The sequence below is a fragment of the Vanacampus margaritifer genome, chromosome 1 (genome assembly GCF_051991255.1).
Source record: "Vanacampus margaritifer isolate UIUO_Vmar chromosome 1, RoL_Vmar_1.0, whole genome shotgun sequence".
Taxonomy (NCBI): domain Eukaryota; kingdom Metazoa; phylum Chordata; class Actinopteri; order Syngnathiformes; family Syngnathidae; genus Vanacampus; species Vanacampus margaritifer.
The window spans coordinates 13,098,052-13,121,914 of record NC_135432.1 but is presented as its reverse complement, the minus strand read 5'-3'; the positions used below and the strand labels follow the sequence as shown (position 1 = coordinate 13,121,914).

General features: G+C 42.8%; 1 protein-coding gene across 12 annotated transcripts in view; it reads left to right on the top strand.

The window, feature by feature from the left end:
• Positions 1-23,863, top strand: part of camta1a (calmodulin binding transcription activator 1a) — a 347,902-nt gene that overhangs the window by 307,960 nt on the left and 16,079 nt on the right. For 7 of the 12 annotated variants that reach the window (XM_077575652.1, XM_077575702.1, XM_077575671.1 and 4 more), the window contains 5 exons: positions 3,665-3,818; positions 10,507-10,647; positions 13,291-15,581; positions 17,070-17,196; positions 17,340-17,474. In XM_077575652.1, the coding sequence (XP_077431778.1) occupies positions 3,665-3,818; positions 10,507-10,647; positions 13,291-15,581; positions 17,070-17,196; positions 17,340-17,474 (2,848 nt within the window). Of the gene's footprint in view, positions 1-3,664; positions 3,819-10,506; positions 10,648-11,689; positions 11,719-13,290; positions 15,582-17,069; positions 17,197-17,339; positions 17,475-20,487; positions 20,843-23,863 lie in introns of those variants that run through there. The other 5 variants (XM_077575728.1, XM_077575685.1, XM_077575677.1 and 2 more) reach the window with 3 other exon arrangements.

The following is a 23,863-nucleotide window of genomic DNA, read 5'->3' as shown; positions in this document are numbered from 1 at the left end:
CATTCCACCTTAAAGTGAAAAAGGACATGTCTGCTCTGCTGTTTCCTCCAGTTTGACAGGCTTTGAAGCCCCAATTCGTCCTCTTTGTGGGATATTTTATCAGAGAGGAACAAGGATTCCCCCAGTCCTCCCCCTTAGTTTGTCTAGGTTCCGTGAAGCGTCCCCTCTCAATTAAGATCCTTTCATGTTAATGGCGTTCTTATCACATGCGTGCACGGCTTCTCAAAGCAAAAGCCCACATACAGTCGGGTTGCAGAGTCGACGTTTCAGATGGGCATTCTTGTCTTGTCCTTTTGACTTTCAGTGCATCCCCGTCTCAGACTGCACTTGTGTCTTGCTAGATTCTCTGGCTTATTTAGCTATGGCAATTGTTGGAGCGTTGGTGGTTAACGTGGAGGTGTTCCAAGTGCAGATTGGCTCCTGGGGTCACAAAGGCTTAATGAGACAGCAGACGCATGACTTCACCAGCTTCAGCCAACAGATTCACTCTTCTTCTCTTGTAGCCGCACACTCGGATTCAGTAGACGTAGAAGGTCATTTTATCCATCTCCGTCGAACTTTGTCGACATCCTCGGCTTCATTAGCTAAACTTTCTCCTTCCTTTGCTCCTTCTTTCCCTTCTTCCTTGTCTAGTGGAGTAGAACAAGGTTTGTGACCTCAGGACAAGGCAGGCAGCAACTGATAGATTGCAGGAGGCTGCGTGGGTGCCAGAAAAAACCTGTTGCCAGGCTACAACATCACCTTCATTCACTGGTTGCGATGGCGATATCTTGCATGTGCCTACTTGCAAAGGTGCGCTTGTTGCTGCACACCAACTTAAACCGTGAATGGCGGGTATGTTCGCACACACACACACATACGCGCCTTCATGTTTTAGATTTATGTGAAGGCACTCCTCCCCCCCCCCCCCCCCCCGCCCACTCAGCAGGCCTCGCGCCCCCATGACTGACTCCCCAAGACTCTGCTTGCAATTAGCGGAACATCTATCCATCTGTTCTAGGGAGGCGCAATAAACATGAACTAAAACACTGTCTGGAGACGTCTCGCACTCGCACATACAGTACATGTGTGTCAAAAAAGGATTTAATCTCATCATGCTACCGTGTGTTTATTTTTAGACTAAATCCGAATCATACAAACATACGCATTAAGACGCGAAACCCCACAGGCATCTAAGCATTTCCTTCCATGGCTGAGGTGAAGCTAGAGAGCAAACCTCTGGGAAGCAAAACGCAAAAAAAAAAAAGACCACATTATGCAATTAATCAATAACTTAATGAGATCTCGTTTTCTCAGGAAAAGAGTATCCGGGGCGAAAAAAAAAGTTACCTTCAGCCTTCCGTACCCTTTTTGTCGAGGTTGTGATATTGTGTGGTGAAAAAGGAAAGCAGACAGTAGGAAATTAAATGAAATCGCCTCATTGATAGATTTATGTGGCACTTTACATTTTCATTGTGTTGATTTCTCTTCTCTCTTCTCTCTTCTTTAATGGAGAAGCATACTTGAGTTGTGAGGGTGTTGCCCATCGCAAAAAGTGTGAAAAAAGGAAAACAAGATTGCACGTAAAGCTTTCCAGCTGCCCCCTTGCTATATAAGATGTTTAAAGCAGTGCACGTACACACTGTACAGGGGTTTGAATGTGCGGTATTGACTATGTTTACATGCTGTCAATAAGACTTTGGAAAGGTCACAAAAACACGCGGAAACATCCAAATATGCTCTTATTCGGGTTTTTAAAAACCTGAGTAAGACCCGAAAATCTGGTCATATAAACGTGTATTGCGGTACCTCCTTTGAACGGAACTTTGGTTTGTGATATGCACCTCCTCTATTCGTAAGGAATCTTGATCTTAACTACTTGTATGTGTGGCAGCCATCTTACGTTGCCACTCGCTAAACAAGCCCAACTTGAATACACTGATTTCATGTTATTTTCAGTTTTTACGGTAAAAACAGTCTGTGAATAATATACTATTTTTGCCAAAATGGCAGGAGAGAACCACAATTTCAGAACGTGGAGGAAACCAGACTACTTTATCAGTGTGGTGAATGCCAAGAATATGTCTTCCATTGACTGGAGAAAGGTAAAAGTTAAAAGTCAAATGACGTCTATTTGCGCAATAATATCCGTGCGTCACGTTTTAGACATTGATGGTACGTGTGTATGTTACATATATACGGTGGCATTTTCGCCATATAGGCAGAAAATAATGTGAAAACGCCGCGGAGAAATCAATGTATTCAAGCTAGGCGGCTTTTGTGAGTGGCAACGTAAGATGGCCGCCAGTGGCTACACTTGTCTCAACGAGCGGCATTAAACAGTTCAGTCATATAGACGTCCGTGGGTTTGGATCGGAATATGAATGCGGGCGTAACTCTGTCCCCTCACGCTTGTAAGCAGGTTATCCCGAATGTTTCAGAAACTGGACTTTGACCTTAACGGGAATATCGACTCATTGTAAACGACCGTCTTTTAGCTGTGAACGATTGTCACCCGTACATCCTCAAACTACTACACGCATGTGTGTGTGTTGTGTACCCATTCTGTATTTCCGAGTAAAGATGGAGGACATGGCTTGGTCGTTGGCGCAGCTGGTGGTGCCATCTGGGGGCATGGCTCGCCACCCTGTGCCATCTGCATCCAAACAGGGCCGCCGCCATTGTATTGTGTCCATATCAATGACAGGAGACAAGCAAAGCAGGAAGCTAGCGCTCGGCAAAGCGCTGACGTGAGGTCAACGGAGAGGGCGGCAGTTGTTTGTATGTTTGGGCTTCTTTTTTCACAGAAGTAATTGTTTTTCTGGGCCTGCTCGCCCTCAGCAATACCCCTGTCTGATGAAAGGGGAGAAAGCGAGACGGAGCGGGGGTGTCTGGTCCCCTGATTAATGGTATACACAGCGAGAGGGCGCACAGACCTACTGTAGCCGCGCCTTGATTTATTTGCCACTTAGTACTGATGAAGCTTCAACCTGCAGTCGCACACGCATGTTGTCGTTGCATTTTTCTCTATCAGCTTCTTTTCTGTTTGTCGATTCTTGTGTCTTGTTCAGCTGCAAGTGCCTGCATGCTTCTAATTATTGATGTATTTCGTGTTTTTTCATTCGTTCCTACTTGTAGTCCTTCTTACGTCTTACGCTGATGTAATAGTCGTTGCAGTGGAAGCGTTTTATAAGAAATTACAATAATCAAGTAATCTAATGTTAATCTATTTTCTAAACTCGGCAGTCAATTTATGGAGGAAACTTCGCAACAAAGATGCAAATGGTGGTAATTTCAGGCAACGTATCAACTCACCATGTGGGAGGACTTGATCAAACGCCATAAATATGCTCCGTGAGCACACAAACACAAATACTGTACACTCATGCATGAGGACAGGTGTGGACAGACACATCGGAATACATGCCCAGGCAGAGACATATTCTGTATGAATGAGATTATCGAAGATTTGCTTTTGTATACTTTGTGTGTGTAACTCTGTGCTGTTTCTAGTTTGACTTCTCATGAACCAGCTGGCGCCTTTCAAACTGGTGAAAGCACTCACAGCTGAGCCGCAACGTCCATGTGTCACTTGCACTCTTTGCTGTAGCATCCTTAAGAGCATCGAGCATGTTCGCCCGTGCAGCTGACACCGCGCATAATCTCATCTCTGTTCTCCCCGCAGAATCCTGACATTGTGCTCGTCCACTATTTGAATGTGCCAGCCATCGAGGATTGCGGGAAACCATGCGGTCCGATCCTGTGTTCCATCAATACAGACAAGAAGGAGTGGGCCAAATGGACCAAGGAGGAACTGATCGGCCAGCTCAAACCCATGTGTGAGTGTTTCGCCATCCATTCAGACAAATCTATTTATAGCTTCTAATATCAAATCCTCTTGCTCTGAAATGGTCTTTACATGCCTGAGAGAGATTTATTTGGTCTGTGGAGCCGGTGTCGGCTCTTATTAGCTGATTGCTACTATACTAAGTGCCCTCAGCACCTCAGTCAGAGAGCATCTCCGGCCACTGACTGTTGCTTCTGAGATGAGTGTGCGGTCTTCCTGGAGCCTTTTGCAAGTTGCGGGTCAAAGGACAGCCCGTCCAATACTGCTGGCTCCGCTCAGACCAGGCCAAGAGTGGCCCTCCTACCCGTACGTCACAACACAGGAGGACATCACATTGGCTATCGAGTCATGTTTGCATGTGGGAGCAAGATTGTCTGACTCATCAGGAAGTACACCCCCCCCCCCCCCCCCCTCCCTGCTTGTATGCCCGCTCCCCACCATTGGATTGATCGATGTTGTTATCATCTTTACAGATGTTCTGTTCCACGCTAGATGTGTTTTTTTATGTGTCTCTAGGCCTTCCTAAAGACTGAGGTGATGTTGTGGAAAAGGTCAGGCAGGGTCTTTCAGATGATGGTAATGGTCAAATTGGGACTTTGTACAACATGCTAAATCTTCCAGGGATCGCTATACATACCCTTTAACAACCCGCCTGTGATTTAAGGGAAGCGTGCATGGCATGGCAGGGTGATGACTTCCAATGGCCAATTATTAGCGCTGCGGCCAGGTAAAGATGAGCCTTTAAGGCGCTCGCCCCTGCTCGCTGCACACTGGCAGGTATCATCAGTGAAGTTTTGTCTACATCATTATCCTCCTCACTGCTCCGCTTCCTGTCACTTTTAGGACATAAAGCCGCCGAGCAACAATGGCCTACAGTGTTCATTACATCTGTGACTTAATGTAAAAGCAAGCACCATTTGCAGTAATGCGTGAAGTCATTAACTTTGGGAGTTGTTGGGACAAAGAGGGTGTCGCCTTCTAGCTACCGGCCTGCACGAAAGGGATCCATAAAGTGCACACACAAAAAAAAAAACCTGATGCGTTCTATCTATGTGCTTTTTATCTTTTTTCTCCTTTCTATCCTTTTTAATGGAGAGCTAGTAGTGCTTTAGTAAGCTCTGTGATGGAGCAACATTGCCATCTGGTGGTGGTCATTGGTAGCACCATTGAAATGAAATGAGGAGGGACATGCTATATATTCCTTGCAATTTATTTGGTATACCTGTACCAAATACAAGATGTGTCAAAAGTTGGGATTCACACAATTTGTCAATTTGTTTGAGGACATATCTGTTTGGCAGCCATTTTCATACATGTCCTGGATGTATGATGTTGATGGGTTCTTCTTCCAAGAATGTGTAAGTACATTCAATTTAAAAAAAAAATATTTACACTTGAAGTCATAAAAATGTTAAGGATTATTAAAGATAAAAAATGCACATGCAGGCTCAGTGGCTGTAAAAAAGCTTAAATACGTACAGCGCATGCTGTGCATGTAGGCCTATACATACATACATACTAGGGCCTTGAACTCGTACCCCAAAATCTGTGATCGCTGTTCATTTACAGTTTAACCACCAAATCCATTCGAATGGGTTACTAATTGTGCATCTCATTTTATCAATGTGGTAAATCAATTTGACTTTTTTGTGCTTTATCTACACCATATGTTGTCTAAAGTGTTTTGCCAAGCCTTGAATGTACTTCTTTTTTTTTTCAAACATATTGCATATACCGATATGCTAACAACTCAGCATCAACCTTAAGTTTGAGATACTTTAAAGATCCCTCCCTGTAAACTGTCGAACGGCAGAACCCAGGGTGTTCTTCCAACCATCCATCCATCCATTTTCTCAACCACTTATCTTTTTGGATCAACTTTAAATCCATCTGCTTGTCATACAAACTGCTAGCTAGCTAGCGTTTGCTGCTAGCAGGCTAAGCAAACCTGTTTTCGTGTCCTTTCTTGTGCGTCGGTAGCCAGTTCCAGATTCCCTGCTCAAAGGCAGCGGGGTTTTCACATGACACAAGCAATGTCACACATGGGCAGTGTGTCTGGCCAATTAGCCATTCAAACATTCCTCTGTAATAGACACGACATTGATATGACACGATGTGACTCGGATCTGGAAGTACTCATTCAGCCTTCCATTTAACAGCCATTTTACTACTCAGTTCAAGTCACCACCGATTAGTCCACAGCCATAATACATACGTACATAAAATACATACATACAGTATATGAGGTTTTGCCTCATGCTGCTGAAACAACATTATCATGTGTGTGAGTCATTATTTTCTTAATCTGATTCCACTGAGGTGCTGCTGATAAACTAGCAGTCCAGATTTCCCTTCTCTTATCAGGATTGTGCCCAAAACATCAGTATACATATTCAGAAAACTTTACAGTAGGCTACAGAGTGTGCATCACAATGTGTTGAACCATGAATTTACTTTTACGCTATGTGCATATCTCAAAAATGTTGCTTTAGCACATGAACCCTTAGTTTAATGTCACAGCTACTATATTTTCCCTCTAACAATGTCAGCTCTTGCCAGATAATTGCCCTCTCCTGTCTCGTTCTTCCCTGTTTCTTCAATATATTAGTACATTTACAATTTGACACCCCTAATGATACACAGTACAAAGGTGAAATGAGAAATTTGTGAATAGTTTGAGCTTGTTCTGTCCAAAGGCAAGGACACTTTCCCTTACACAAAGACAGTAAGTTGAGCACTGTGGAAGGTTGGGCTTGTGTGACCTCGGCCGCCCTCGCAGCCTCCGGTGTTTGATGAGGAAGATAAGAAGTCAAGAGAGTGAGGAGAAGCCCAAAAGATTGGCGTCATTACTCAGTCACGCTACAGTTCTATAGACAAGGCAGCCCCGGCTTGATTCACTCCTCTGGTCTCATGCTATAAACACGAAGCTCCTGCTTTCTCCGCAGCTATGCCCCCTGCCTGCTGACAGATTTAACAAATAGTCAGACAGACAGACTGACAGACAGAAGGCCCTTGTCCAGGCGAAAGAGAGATCGGGTCAGGGTAGAACAAAACAAGGCAAGCTGAGCTTTGTTGCGATTGCATAGTGAGCGGTGGCAAAATGTTCGAATGCGTGTTTCCTGCAGTTTTTGATGCTCATTACCAGATGTGCTTGTCAGGATGGGGAAGTGATTGGCTTGTGTTCGCTGTCTTTCATCTTGTTGCTATTGAGATCTAAACTACAAGCCCTTCTTGGCCTGTCATTTGTGGTTTGAAACCAGAGGAGCAGCAAGTCAGATCTGATTAGGCCTGAAAGATTAATTGCATGGATGAATAACATTTTTTTAATTGCAACATGCTGTATTTGCCAGGTGCTCACTTCACTATTACACAAACTTGAGAAAAAGAGTAATGAGTGGAAAGTAGAGCAACTATTTTTTTTATGTTTTTTTTTTTTTTTTTTGCTTTGTTTTGATTTTAACATTTTAGTGTTACAGCCACAATGCACATCAAAGTGGCTCCAAGAGTGGCTATCTGAATGACTTTGGAGCCCAACAGCTGATTTTAGGAACCAATGATGTCACTGTCCCACCTCTTGACAACAAAAGGTTGTGAACTTCCAATCTAATTGTGTTTGCGCCATTGAAGCTAGTGATTTATTGTGTCATCTATAGCAGATTATTCTGCACTTTTACCAACATATGGTCAGCATCCTGGACCATAATACTTACCAGAAGCTCTTAGGCTAACAAGACAACAGAAGGCTGCTAAAGGCTTTGGTGTGTCGTGTAGTTGTTAGGCAGACCTGCAAAGTGATCCATCACCATCCAACTGGATGTCAAATACAAAAACAAGAAATAACAAGTTTGCCTGTTTCGTTTTTCTGTCTTTTCTATTGTTCTCATTGTGTTATATTGTCAGTGTCTCTATGAAATGCAAATACATAATAGAGCCTAAAGTGAACTGGAAGTGATTGAACCCTTACTGTCTAACAGGACAATTATTTTTCTAGGAATTTCATTGACATTCAGGAACTAAATGATCAAATTAATCAGATCAGGTATTTTGTCATAGATAAATGAATCCCGTTTCTTTGACCTGCCACTCAAAGGCACGTTGAGCATGTTGTATGTGAGTGCTACTGACATCTGCTGGTGAACACGTCATACTGCGGCACAGATCATTATCAGTCTTTGAAATATCTTGTTTTCCTTTTTTTCTAAATAATTTTGCCATAACTGCATTCTGATTTTACATCTTCACTTAATCAACTTCAAGTTCAGAAACAAACAGACATTTACATTTATAGTGGGTATAAAAAGTCTACACACACTAATCAAATGACATGTTTTTGTGAAGAAGAAAAAAATGGGACCAGGGTAATCATTTTTGATTGAAGTCAATATGATGAAATTTTTTAGAGAGGGGGAGTAGAAATAAGAAATGGGGTTGCACAAGTGTGCACACCCTCAAGACTGGCTGTGTTCAGAATTAACCATGCACCAATTAACCAAAAATATATATAATACCTATAAAAATATATATAACTGTCCAGATGTTCTAGTCTGCCAATGCCCTAATTCCATTTGAAGAATAAACAGCTGCTACAACTATGCTCCACTGTAGCTTTGGTGTTCTTTTGTTGATGAGCAATTTTATGATTGTGACAAGCCTGCCTTTTGGAATTATGGCCAAAGAGTTTAATCCTTGGTTTTATTTGACCAAAACACATTTTCCACATGTGTTAGGTAGATTTCACATTTGTTTTTGAAAATGCAGCCAGGCTTGTGTATTTCTTTGTAAGGTAAGGCCGACGTGGCACCCTGCTACACTACCCAGGCATATTTTTGGCCAGTTTTCTTCTTGTCTTCATCAATTTTGGAATGGTATCCAATTATTGGTAACTCCACTGATGTGCTATATTTTCTCCACTTGGTAAAGACTGTCTTCATTGTGTTCTGTTGTAAATTAAATTCCTTGAAAAAAAAATATTTTATACCCTTTTCCTCACTGTGACATCCCTGGCCTGCACTTTCCATACCATGGCTTCTGCTGTGACATGTGAGCACAAAAATGCCAGGAAAAGCTTACGAGAACATCTGAACTTTATTTGGGGTTTAATAAGAGGCACTTTTGATGGTGGCAGATGTGTGCTAACTCACAGTTAACACGAGTGGAATGTGATTTGATGATCATCATCGACGGTTACGAGAGGGTGTCATCATCTCTGTTGTTTATTTTTACTTCCTCTCTCTAAAAGCTTTTAAAAATGTCAATTAAGTTGTATAGGTTATAGTCAAATAATGATGGGAAAAGTTTGTAAATGATTTGTTTTGCTCTTTTTTTTTTAATGGCGTTTGAATAGGGGTGTGTAGACTTTTTGTAGCCAATACAGCGGCTTTTCACACACTTAGCATCATATGTCAAATGTTGGTTATACAGTGAGTAGAGATTATAATATCTGCCTCAGAGTCAAGAAGTCCCCCATTCAAATGTGGGCTCAAGCCCTTCTTCTTTGAGCTTGTATGTTCTCCCTGTGGTCCTCCCACGTTCCCCCCCAAAAAGTTCACATGTTCATTGAAGGCGCTAAATCGTTTGTAGGTGTGAAAAGAGTGAATAATTGTTTGTTTGTCTATACAAGTATGTGCCCTGTGATTGGCTTTTTGACCTGTCCAGTATGGACTCACAGCTACCCTCATGAGGCCATATACTGTAGAAAACGGATGGATGCATGTCAAATGCTAATATCAATAAGAATAAACAAACAAAAAAAAATTATGTTTTTATTAATGAATTAATTTTATTTTTAAACACACAAACCTAGAGAGAAAAAATATACTCAAATATATAAAAAAATCATATAAAACAAAAACATAACCTATACACATGAAAATGATTTGTTGTTTTTATTGTTATTCTATCTGAGCATTTTCCTTACAGCGCCTCTACCTTTTTAACTTGCTGTCGTCCACCTGCTGTACTGCATTCTTAAACAAACAATAAAGTGAATTATGGTGCTCGGTTTAGTTTGACGGATGATGATGAATGTGCTTGGCTTCAAGAATATTACTTTTTTTTCCTTTCTGCAGCAGTCTAATATATCGTATCTATCTGCACCCACTCAAACCGATATCCATCTGATTAGACATTTAGGCTTGCTTGGCAAGTAGAGCGATGAAGTATGATTAGAGTTTAAGGATGTCTGACTGAGCTCACCAGGAGAAATTCTCTTGTCTTTTTCCCGGAGAGCAGCATCATCTTGCTGGTATTTCATCCCGGAAGCTTCCCCTGTCAGAGTCGAGAATTGGGTCAGGGTAACAGCAGCGGGTGTAAAGAGTAGGCTTGCTGTCACCGAGGACACAATAAATAGCATGGGTGGAAAGAAAAGGCAACAAGGAGCGGTGCAAGGAAGCGCCAAGACACTGAAATGTTGTCCGGGATAAGGGAATTGCAGAGAAGAGGACAAAATGTTTTTCTTTGTTGTTGTCTGAGTATGATGGAAACGTTGCCAGGGAGACGAGTGACCAAAAGTAATCATTTCAGAACAGTCAGAGAGTTGTCTGTTTGCAGAAATCGCTGTGAGGTGTCGTGTGACCAACATTAGCATTGTCAGGTAGCGAGTAGTGGGGCAGTGGGTGGGGCTGGGGGATGGCGTGGCTGGTGGTCTGACATCTGTGTCTCCTCCTCCTCTCTCCCGGCAGTTCATGGCATCAAGTGGACTTGCAGCAACGGGAACAGCAGCTCTGGCTTCTCTGTGGAGCAGCTAGTGCAGCAGATTCTGGACAGCCACCAAACTAAGCCACCTCCCCGGACTCACAACTGCCTCTGCACGGGCACGCTGGGTAAGGGCTTTAGTGAGCGGGGCTGAGTTTGTTCTCGAGCAGCGATACAGTTCAAGGGTCCTTTTCCTTTGTATATGATAGATTAGAGAATGTGGTCGTGGTTTATTGCTTTTAGATTTGGTGTCAAATCGAGTCTTTATATTTGTGTTACTGTATGATATTTTGCATCAAAACTACACATTTTCCGTTGCCGTTATAAATATAATTTCAATTTTAAAAAATGGTTGAGACACAAATCAACACGATTGTATCACCTAGAGTAGGAGTGTCCAAAGTTTTTTTTTTTTTCCGAGGGCCACATAAAAAGAATCGAAGGATGCAAGGACCAATGTGTTTTGTTTTTTACTTGAATTTATCAAGCACACCCAAATCTGTCAATCAAGGAATTCCATATTGTTTATATAAAACAGTGTGTGTGTGGGGGGGGGGGGATATTTGTTTTGTAAAGTTGCTAAGGTTAGGGTTTTAAGATTTTGGGGTTGTCCGAGACCGTGTAACCCACCCAAAAATATCCGCCCCTGAATATGGGATTCAGGAGCAGATGTATACATTCATAACAAAAACAGGTGAAATCTGTCGAAAGCTGATCATTTTTAGGGAGTTCATTCATGTGATATGTTCACAAATTGAACCTTGACACAGTAAGAAGGTGGAGGGAACTATTTTTTCTCCTAAAAAATAAATGATCTTTATTTACACAATGTTATGAAGAGAAATGTCATTACTTGTTTTGCATCTTTGCATATTTACAAAAACTCTACAATAGATAAAACAAATGTATTAGTAGCAAACGTCATTGCTAGTATATGCCGCTAGCTGTTTATAAATGGACGGTGGGCCACAGTTTGAGACACCATTGAGCTAGAAAGAGCTTTGTGGATGGATAGACTGTAATACCAACATACAGTATACATATGAGGTGCAGGTATTATTTTCGTCCACTTGGGGTCACCATCCTCAAATTCTCCATTGTAGTTTCTGACATTGGCAGGTATTATACCTTTGAAAGGCAGACCTGGCCTGTTGAGTGACGTGGAAGTGAGCAAATGGGTATGTACAGTTGGCCGGCTGGTAAGTGGCTCTAGTGTTGTGTGTAGAATGACGGGGTCAGTTGAGGCTATCAGGAAACCGGCTAAGAATGTGCTTGTGTTTACTGTATTATGTTAACATTTGTTCAATAAATCAATTGAAGTTGCACCGTTGGTTGTTTCCATCCTCCTTTTACTCTAAGCACCTGCTTTGGATTAGTTTCTTCTAGCAAGCAGCGGTAGGCTATTTTTGGTTAGCTAACGATGTTTACTAGACATGTAGTTGTGTTTCTTTTATTTTGTGAAATTACCCCAAACTTTGGACTTTCTCTGTCTTTTTACACTATTTCCATCTGACTCGCGCGTTTTGCTATGCGAGTCTGTAATAACAGTCGGTGTGGGAAAAAATAGTCATAGCAAATTCCCTTATAGCGAATAATCCATTATATAAGTATTTTAAAAAATATATATAGATAGATTTAAAAAATAAATATAAAAAAAAGCTGCACTGCACTAGCCCCAAAAGTAAGGGACAAATTCACAGGAAAGAATAGATAATGTTTGTTACTGTTGATTTGTCAAAGGCTAGATCAGTGACAGAAAATGTGCCACGGAATTTTGTGCTGCCGGTGGTCTTGACAGTATGTTATCAAGCCAGAACATATCTGCTTTGCTATCAGATTCATCCGTCATGCATATGCCTCCTATTTCCCATGTATGCGACATAAAATAAAAAAGCTGTTATGTCGGGATTCATGTGAGTTAGTGGTTGTCTCTCAGCCCAGTTGTGTTCGATCCCCAGACATTGTGTGCTCGGTCCCCGGCCATTGTGACCATGTTGAAGTGTGAGTTTGAGCAAGATACTGAACCCTAAGTTGCTCCTGATGCTGCATCATTACTATTAGGTAAAATAAGAAAATAATGTTAAAGTGTTTTGAGTACCTAAGGTAGAAAAGTGCTATTACAAGTCAAAGTCAATTATGTTTTAACAACAGTAAAGACATCAAACTTTCCCAGGGTGCTGAAATGGGTAGTTTTTACGCAATGCATTTAGGAAAATGTGCATATAGTAACCTTGTGGCATATTAACTCATTCGCTGCCATTGACGGCTATAGACGTATAAAATTTATTTGAACTATTTATATTTTCTATTTAACATTTTTTCCACTTTTGTTAACAATAGTATGAAAACCTAGAGAAAAAAATGTATTGTACATTTAGAACAGATATAAAATTTGCAATTAATCGCGAGTTAACTATTGAAGTCATGCGATTAATTACAATTTTAAAAAAATTCATTAAAATGAATAATATATTTTTTTATCGTAATTAATCGCATGACTTCACTAGTTAACTCACAATTAATCATAAATTGTATATCTGTTCTAAATGTACAATAAAAAAAATCTAGGTTTTCATACTCTTGTTTACTAAAGTGGGGAAAAAATGTTAAACTAATGGAAATGAATCTAATGAATTTTTGACATCTATAGCCATCAATGGCAGTGAATGAGTTAAAGTTCAGTAAACCATTTTTTTAAATGTTATTTTCCTCCCTTTTGTATGGCCCCTCACCAATCCAAATCCTTTGCTTTGTTTCCTGTTCACCCTCAGGTGCTGGCAGCAGCGTGCACCACAAATGCAACAGCGCCAAACACCGCATCATATCCCCCAAGGTGGACCCACGTACAGGAGCCTACAGCAGCGCTCACTCTGAAGTACAAAACAACGACGTGTCCGAGGGGAAAACTGAGCACAGCGGCCATGGTGGCACCAAAAGCTCCGGGGGAGGAGGAGGAGGAGGAGGAGCAGGAGGGGGCAGCGCCAGGGAGAAACGGAACGGCAAAGTCCACAAGCCCATCTTGCTGCACCAGAACAGCACCGAGGTGTCATCCACCAATCAGGTTGAGGTGCCTGACACCACCCAGAACTCGCCCGTGTCCATCAGCAGTGGCCTCAACAGTGACCCAGACATGGCTGACAGCCCTGTAGTGACCGGCATGAGTCATGTGGCCTCCGTCATGTCTGGCCTTTCCCAGAGGGTCTTCATGTCAGAAGTTGCCGGCGACCCCGTCTATAGCATGTCTCCAACTGGCGGCCCCAACACTCACCTCATGGGTGCGGATGCCACCTCCCAGGGTTTGGTGCTCTCTGTGACCTCTGACCGTCACAAGTTTGCTTTCCCTGGCGGAGCAGTGGGAGAACCTGGCAACACCGGCGACAGTCTTTCAATGTTGTCAGCAGCTGGGGTTTCGGAGGAACTGGTTCTATCAAGCAGTCTAGACTCTGGGACCATCAAGATCCCGGAGACCAATATGAACTTTGACCCTGACTGCTTCCTGAACAACCCTAAACAAGGCCAGACATATGGAGGTAGTGCAATGAAAACGGAAGGAAACTGTGCCTCCTCCTGCAGGGTCAGCGGCAGCACCAACGGCACTCTGCAGAGCTCTCCCTCCATGACGGACAACGGCTACAGCTTCAGCTCAGCTTTAGTGAAAAACATCAAGACTGAAGACACTTCCTTTGAGCAGCAGCTGGCCAAGGAGAGTGGCTACCAGGTGGGGGCGGTAGTGAACTGCGGTAGCGGCATGTCTGTGCCACCTGGTGCCACTTCAGGTCAGAACAGCCTCACGTTGACCCCTGCAGGATCCTTACTTCCTTCTGGTGGCGGTTTAAGCCCGAGCACCACCCTGGAACAAATGGATTTCAGTGCTATCGATGCCAAACAGGACTACACGTCCGGCGCTTCTGCAGTGAGCTACGGTCAAGCTATGTCTAGTCCTCACATGCCACACCAGAACCGTTCGCCCAGTTTCTTCCTCCAGGATGCTTCTCAGTCCAGCCAGGCTCAGCAAGGGAGGGCAAGCATGGGCCAGAAAACACACATGATGGAGCACAACACCCATGAATCTGGAGCTTACATGGGGCTGCATGTGGTGAAGACGGAACCTCCTGGTAGTAATGGTCACCTCCACCACCACCAGCAGGCCCAACATCGGGCCAACTGTAATGGAGGCTCACCAACAGACAGCACCGGCCAGACTGGATCCTTGCAGTTGCTTCAGTACCAGGGGAGCTACCCTGGGTTGGGCAATGAGCATGAGGAGGTTGTGGGTCTGGAACAGCCTGGCAGTGTGAGTTCTGGCCAGGCTGGAGCCTCTGAGAACAGAGCAGAGAATCTACTCAAGCCGGGAGATCAAATGCAGGCTTGTGTAGCAGGAAATGGAGACGGTGCCATTGAGCACTATCTTCAGCCGTCAGATGGAGGAGGAGGAGGAAATGGCGGCGCAGGTGAAGGTATGGCACTTCACAATGGAAACGGAGATGGCGGCAGTCGCACGCAACAGCAACAGCAGCTGCAGCCGCTCCTCCAGGGAGCCGGCATGGTCCAGGGACTCTACAACGCTGTTGCAGCTCACCAAGGCTTGGGGGGAGCAACCGCTAACGGAGGAGCAGGAGGGGCCGGCATGGAGATCAGCCTAGACCACTTTGACATCTCTTTCGGAAACCAGTTCTCTGACCTCATTAATGACTTCATCTCAGTGGACGGCAGCGGAACGGCCATGTCCGCCGGAGGAACCCTCTACGCTCACCAGCTCGTCACTTCGCACAGCTCTGATGGTCAAAACACTGCCCCTGGGGGCCCGCAACAGGGCCAGGAGGATGCCAGGGGTTCTGGCTACAACCCGTCTGAGCTCTGCCTTCAATCGTGCTGCAGCCCCCAGTCTTTGAGCGGGGGTGCGGGGGCAGGGGGAACCGCTGGAGAGGCAGGTTCCCTGTCATACATGAATGTGGCTGACGTGGTCTCTGCAGCTGTGGCACATGGCGCTCTGGGCATGCTCCAGGCCACTGGGCGGCTCTTCATGGTCACTGACTACTCTCCTGAGTGGTCCTATCCTGAGGTGAGTGAATGTGCATGCTGTTTGACTACCTTAGATAGTGCTAACATTGGTTATTAAAGATGCTAATTTTCTCCAAGAATCAAAGTGGTCATGTTTCCAGCAAGTCTTGTGATTTAGATTTACAATACAGTGTCCTCTATTGTGAATGGGAGAAATGATCAACGTGATATATTTTCTGACCACAAGATGGCAGTAAGGGCCAATATAAAGATTTCAGAACACTATTTGACTATAGATGTAATTTTCGGTTCTGTACGCTGGGTGGCAGCATACAATAGCTAAACATTCAAGCTCTATTTTACCCCCTTTTTTTAACACTTGCAAAATACTGTACAGTGTAATGACTTAAATGTAGAGGTATATCCAATATATAGAGTACAGTATTGTGAATCCAAAATAATACTTACATAATGCTCAATTTTGAGTGTTTCTGTCACAGAGAGAACGGTATTGATTGAACAATAAGTTTTTGTGGCTGCAGTTTGCACTGGTGTACAACTGCATTGCATCATATTGAGAGCCTAATAATCAAGTTACTCTGCTCCACTGCAAATAATGATACATACATCCAAGAATATTGCTATTCTACACTACCACAATAATACAGCACTTGTAATGTAACCATAATATTTATTCATTCATTTATTTAATTTATTTTAATTTATTTATCCCTTATTTAACCAGGAATAGTCCCATTAAAAGACTCTCTTGTGCAAAGGTGTTCTGGCCAAGGCAGCGGCACAATAGTTCCCGTGTCCACATAATAATAATAATAATAATAATAATAATAATAATAATAATAATAATGATAATAACAATAATAATAATACCTGGATTGACTGGCAACCAGTTCAGGGTGTACCGCGCTTACTGCCCGAAGCCAGATGGGACCCCCGCAACCCTAGTGAGGATTAAAGCGGTTAAGAAAATGGATGGATGGATAATAATAATAATAATAAGTAAAATATACATGAAGAACAAACATGACAACAGTTACAGTATGCAAATTATATACAATAAAGCACATCATAATCGCCATCAGTGTTTGGTATAAAACAAAATAATGCAGTGAAGGCCAACCAACACTTTCCTATAAACTGCAGTGATGAGTATGAAAACCTGAATACATTGAGTCTGCTATTTTTCTGAGAAGAGAGATTTGCAGCATGTATAAGATGTCTTTATGCACCGGTAGTCCATTATCCAAACAAAAGTTGCCTGTATGGAGAAAAGAAACCCAGTTTCACCTCAAGTTTCTTTGTAAGTCACTCAATATGCTGTTTAAATGACAACTAAAATTCCAAGAATGTGTAGACAAAACGCAAATCTAAAATGTTGTCATTTAGCATAGCTAATTTTTCTGAACAAAACAAAACAAAAACTGTCAATTTTCCACACAGAAAAAGAGTTTTTGATTCAGGCCAAAGCTATTTTGTGCATCGAACGGCAGTTATTGTTGAGCTGATGAAATATGCATCTGTTTTGAAGGGTGGCGTTAAAGTGCTAATCACAGGGCCCTGGCAAGAAGCTGGCTCAAACTACAGCTGCTTATTCGACCAGATTTCAGTTCCAGCCTCTCTCATCCAACCGGGAGTGCTGCGTTGCTACTGCCCAGGTGAGATATGTAGGCTTATGCTAATTCTCTTATTTTACAAAGGTTATAGTACAAAAAGCCAGTCATGACGTGATTTTTAAGCTAGATTGTTCATATCGATTTGCGCACTTTCTCCAACATATGCTCTCTCTCTCTCTCGTCAGCTCATGACACAGGTCTGGTGACACTCCAGGTGGCCATCAGTAATCAGATCATCTCCAACTCTGTGGTTTTTGAGTATAAGACTCGCGCGCTTCCTTCACTGCCCTCCTCTCAGCATGACTGGCTCTCACTCGATGGTAAGTCGCGCTGACGCTTTTAACGACTTCACTCACCTTTTCTCAAACGTACTTTTCACATTGTTCAATATGAGTACATTCTGTTGCTTTAGCTTCGCTCTTGGTTTTCCCCGAAATCATTTTCACTCATTCCTATTGTTGGAGAAAAGATCTTTTCCTCCGCGTGTTCGTTTTCTTTCGGGTAGTGAGAATGTTGGTTATCCGAATGCAGGCTGGAGATCGATGAACAGTCACTTCGAAGCTTTTATTTCTACAGAATATTCCGGGCACAAGTGAGTTCCCATACAATAGCGGCAGCCTCTCACTAGTGCGAAGTTACAGCGGACTCACAACATTCTTATACTATCTTGAAGGGCTGTACCATAAAACCCCCAAGCCCCCAGCCCACCCGGAGTTCACCAGACATGAGATACAACTTTTACAGACATCATTCAATACACATTGACTTCGACCACAGACAAATGGTCTATTGTTGTGGAAATAGAGGAGGCATCCCAGACAAACCGGCATGAGCAGAAATTGCGACAGCACTCACAAAGACACATCCACAGATAAAAGTTCTACTGAGGAAATAAATAAATTAAAACAGTTATGACTAAATCTGGGCAGAAGACCCTCTTCACTATTCAGACACTTATAATAACAGATCAAACTAAAGTGCAAGTGCAACATAAGTTTTTTCTCTGCCCACTAACATTATAATGTGATGTACCGGGTATGTTGATTTGAATGTTCATTTGCTTTCTGTCATTGTTAAACGTGTGTGCTGCATATATGAAATACAGTGAAGACCATGGGTGAGATATCTTGTTTCTCAGAACAACAAAATAGTGGGATTAGTCCGCACAGGCTGTTGTGTTTTGGGTTGGATCATGTGGTCTTTGTGTGGTGATGATCCTGTATTTGTCCCTTGTGAAGAGTTGTCAGTTGATATCCAGTTGATTTGTCACTCTTATTTTGTCATATGGGGCTTTATTCTGTCATGTAGAAAGAGCATGGTCCGAGCTGGAGCAGCTCAGGGTTCTCAGTTAAGGTTTCTCCGTCAAGTGTTTTCTTCGAGGCCTATCTGATCTTAATCTTGTTGGAATTAACCATTTGCAGATAATAGACCTAAAGGTTTTTGGTACTAATTAACTTTCATAGGAATGTTTTTTTTATGGTGCTTTGTAAGTGTAGTTTATGTGCAGTATACTGTATATTCAATTACTACTAATTCCATACCTTATTTGGGAGGTTTTACTTGTGTTGCCCTTCTTTATCAGTTGTAAGGATTTTTGCGGCGGTTGTTTTGGTCAATAATGCCAGCGTGTTGGGATTTCATATTGAGCAAACTGCAGTAAAAAGGCAACGCTGAAAAACTCTTGCAAGGGGGGACTTACATCCATAGTCATATCCATCACTCAGACACAGCAAGACATACATTGGTTCTTTGTAGTATGAATCTGTGCGTGTGTGCGTGCGCAAGGAAAAGCATTACTGCAGTGCCTGAGCATTGACAGGATAAAGTAGGACGTGGTGAAGTACGGGCTCCCAGGACAGCTGCATTGCAGACGGCCCTGGAGGGAGTGGGAGGGAGACGATGGCTAATACACGGCAGAACCGATGGATCCCTCCGCCATTCATAGCCGAAAGCCTCAGCATCACTGGCTCATTCACAGAAGCCGCTGAGGAGGAGCTGGCTGACTCTGGGAAAAAGCAGCCCACCCTTTTACCTTACTTAGTTTAACTCCTTGCTTGCTATGTGTAGTCATTTGCTGTTAGCTCCTGCTTTGGTACACATTGATAATATTAATGAGCAATTTAGCATTGTCTGTAGTGAGGCTCTACTGTACACATTGGGGACACCTACATCATCAAAGATGCCACATCGACACTCCAAAGACATATTTATCATTGTGGCTGTTTACATTGGTGCTTAGTGAGAGCTATTGTTCATATTTCAAATACCTCATGTAAACAAAAGTGAGCATATTGCTCATTAAGTAATTTTTTTATTTATTTATCAATTTATCCCCCCAAAATTATGCAGCTATTTTATTATTATTTTACTATTTAATATTAAACTTCCACATCAGAACAGGAACACGTTTTGTGGATGTATCTACAAAAATATTCAGTGGCAATGGAATCTATTCAGAAAACACGAACCAGCTATCACTTTGAATTTTTGCAATCTATGGCCAAAATGTGAGCAGCATCAGGACCACTGCCAGAGGACAGATTCTTAAGCTTTATTTCCCCCTGAGCCAAGTTTGAAACCGAGCGCCTCTGCTAACTTTTCTCCCAAGTAGGGCAGACTGTGTCATTGGCGCATGTCGTCGTCATCCTCGCAGCGATCACGCAGCGCTTGTTTGCTTCCAATGCAGTGTGACTGAGTCCAAGTGCAGCCACCTGATTCCTAAAGGCGGCTGACAGACTCGTTTGTATTTAGTCCTGAGCGGTGTGCGTATGCAGCATGGCCAAGGAGGACGACTTGGTCTTGTGATAATGCTAATGGCACTGCTGCCTGCCTGCCTGCCTTGATTTGTCATAATGCAGAGTGGGGGAAGGGGCGCCTTTTTTTTCTCCTTCCTCTGCAGCACTGCAGGTAGGGAGCCATGGGCAGGACACAGCCAGCATCGGTGCACATCTCTCCAATGAGATCCCGCGCTTCCAACCTTCTGGACCCAGGGTCCAGTGTGTGCGCGCGCGTGAGTGTGTGCGTGCGTGCGTGCGTGTCTCGTTTAGCTGCAGCCGCACTACGAAGCGTGCAGACTGTTGCAAGCGGCACATTGAGCAACTGGGGTGGGCGTATTTGATTTAACTATTGCAAAGATGCATTTTAATGAGGCGGCACGGTACTCACAACGAACCTGTTTGAATGTTCCGCGATTCAACCCGATGTTGTAAAGGCAGTAAACAAAGAGATGAGCGGGGGGGAGAGGGGAGAAGTAGAACCCCACCACCGTCTGTTTACCGGCAGCACGTGTGCGCTAGTGTGTGTGCGTGCGTGTGAGGTGAAAGAAGTGGTGAACAGGAGGAGGAGGAGGAGGAGGAGGAGGGAGCTCTTGGAGGAGAAGCTCACCGCGCTGCTCTCTCCCCTCACTTGTTCCATTGTTTGACTCCGTGGAGGAGGCTGATCGACGCTCGGTCCACACAACATGTACGCGGATGTGCTTTTGCTTCCTTTTGTCTGAGAGGCTGAGACCAAAATTTCTTATATATATTTTTTTGTTATTTTTTAAAATTTGGAGTGGAATGCAGCCATGTCGCGACTCGCGTGGGTCAGGATACCGGTGACTGACACCTAACAAACAAAAGAGGCGAGTTTTTGTTTTTTCAACCCCGTGTTTGGGCTGGACTCTACCCGATGGAAAATAAGATAGAAGGTTAGAAATTCAGGCTACAGTGTCGTCTTTTTTCAGGATTGTTGTGTATCGTGTGTCTGTGTGTGTGTGCGAGAGAGAGAGAGAGAGAGAGAGAGAGAGAGAGAGAGAGAGAGCGAGAGAGAGAGAGAGAGAAAGAGTCAGAAGAAGTTGAAGTTGCATGCTGCTGTTGTTGCTGTAACTGGGCTTAAAAAAAAAAAAAAAACGTCCAGTCAGTCCTCTGGTTGTAGTAGAAAAGTCTGGACTCACTACTACTGCATGAAATCAAGCAAGCATTATCTTATCATTATAGCACCAATATTTTCTTTTCTTTTTAATATTTCCAACCATTATTTATGCATCCCACAGACAGCCACGTCATTAAAAAGAGCTGTTCGTTTCACATTTTATATTAGAAAATTCTCAAGGCACACCACAGAAAAAAAAATGTCACAAGAATGCCTTCTGAAATTGAATTTTTAAATTGCGATCTTGCTTTCAATTTACTTACTCAATGTTTGCCCGTTTAGTTGAACACAAAACTTGTTGGATGACTGGCAACAGGCTGATTCAAATGTTTATTGTGCCTTCTGCCATCTAGTGAAAAAGCATTTTATTGATCTTCTTGTCAATATATGTCGCCGACATAGATGAGCAAAGATACAACATTTCTACAAACGCAAATCGTTTTTAGTGATACCAAATAAGTGAAACTGAGTAACAGCTGATGATCTCACAATAGTTGAGAATCACTGAATGACATTTCATTCATCTGAAAACAAGTACCTGTACATCACAGGGCTACAATAGTGTGGCAATGTTGGTGTGAGCACATTAGTACTACAGTACTTCTGTGCATGAGGTACTTGACTTTAACATTTTGGGAACTTGCGCTATGAATGGTCCGATTAGCCTAATTTGATTAATTAGTCCAAATGTACACATGTTTGTGTTCTATTGTATTCTATTCTATTCTAATCTTATCTATCTATCTATCTATCTATCTATCTATCTATCTATCTATCTATCTATCTATCTATCTATCTATCTATCTATCTATCCATCAACAGCGACTTCCAACTGAACTTTTTGTCCTCGCTCTGCCTCTTTGCTAAACTAAAAGCGTTTAAAAAAAAAAACTATTATTTATTGATTGAACTATCAAGTGAATCTATTAAACAACGATGTGTGACTATGACTGCTTGGTTAAGTAGTAGTAAGTGTGTATGCCAACAGTCAAGCAACATGGTAAACAATGCTGCTGCTGACCAGGGTTAGCGATACAGTCGAGCATTTACAGTCTTCCGTCAGACACACCAATATGAACATTTTTCTCATGAGTCCATGTGGGCCTATTTGTCTGCATAGTATAATTTTATAGTGAGACACACTAATATAAAGTCGCCAGTGACAAACAAAATGAACAGCATTCTAGCGTCAATCCATTTCAGAACCAGCTCATTATTGTCCTCCATTACAAGTGTGATGTGGAGTGACCTGTGGCTTTGTATGGAGTCTTGTTGAAATTGTTGGCTTTTTGCTTTTCTTCTTCACAGTGGTGGCTCTATCATTATTTATTCATACTTTGTGGCAGAAATGTCTGAGAGGTTCTGATAAAAGCTTTGCCATTTGTGGACAGTTGTATGTTGATAAGGTGCTCTTAGCAAGTTCCAAGTTGAGCTTTAGTCACATTTCATGCTGTGCATCGAAATCCTTGTCAGGTTAAATGGAAGGGCACCACAATGTGTAAAAAATAGAATGTCATCAAGATTGCACATCACTGGTCAGGTACTTTGTCCTGTCCAGACGTCATGCGAAAAAACGACTCTTCTTCAAAGTTTCACATTAGTTTCTTTTTAGATTTGAATTTGATTCCTGCTTTGCACACATTATATGCGCTATTAATTTATGCACATTATATTATTAAGAATGCCGAAAGTCAAACTGGCCTGCTGCCCAAGACATAAAGCCAATTCTGTAGCAGTGTATTAGTGCAATGGTAGATGACAGTAAGTCCCCGTGGCACTCACTCCTGGCATTTTACCTTTGCGGTGACACAATCTATCTCTTCACTTTTCAGACTAGACTTGTATTGACCTATTTAGCTGGACAAATGCCAGGAGGCTAAGGGCCGCTTTCTCGTTGTTGCAGGACAAGCAATGCAATCACGCAGTGTGACCTTTGCTAACTGTTGATTCATGTTTCTTTATGATTCCGAATACCTCAAGGTAGAACATGGTGCAGCTTGGCAAGTATGCATCTGTTTGAAGTTGAGGTGCCGTACGTGCTGCTCACGTGAGAAACCGGCTGCAAGGAGATAAAAAATAATAACAAATAAAGTATCCTATAATTGAACACATCTTAATTTGAAGATTAAATCAGCCTTAATCAAAGGTTCCATATTTGAGTTATTCAATAAATCATGGAGCTTCCTAAAGTTAATTCTCCGGTTGTGCCTTCTCAAACACCACACAAGTTGCTTCTGAAATGTCAAAAATGTTTTTCCAACCTAACTTAGGACACTTTGTGCCCTGGCGCTTCCTCTTCCTTTTGCCCTTCTCATCACCCCTTTTCTCCTCTCATCTCAGATCAACCGTATGCTGCCCTTGCATGTAATCACCCCACCTCACACACACACACACACACACGCTGTATATCTTCCTTCTTTTCATCAGTCCTTTTAAGAGTTGCTGCCATGTCAAGAGACCGTCCGCATCATTATATTCAGACTCCTCTGCATGTAAAGTGCTAGAGTGACCTCTGAGAAAAGTAGTAGAACGTCATCACATGCTCCCATGCAGAGGCCAAGTTAGTTTCATCACGCTGCAAAAAGTGTCTTTCCACATGGAGGCCGTCTTGGTCGTCTGAAGGAAGCTGCCGGCTCTCGGGTCCACAGGGCCAGCGCAAGTGATTTCTTATAATGAGGATCCATGGCAAGCGATAAAATGACTCATTTGTGGTAGTGGTCGTAAATGTTGAGGCCCTTTGTCGGACAGTATTAAGTGGATTTTTCTTCATGTCCGCGCTGATAACGACCAATACATT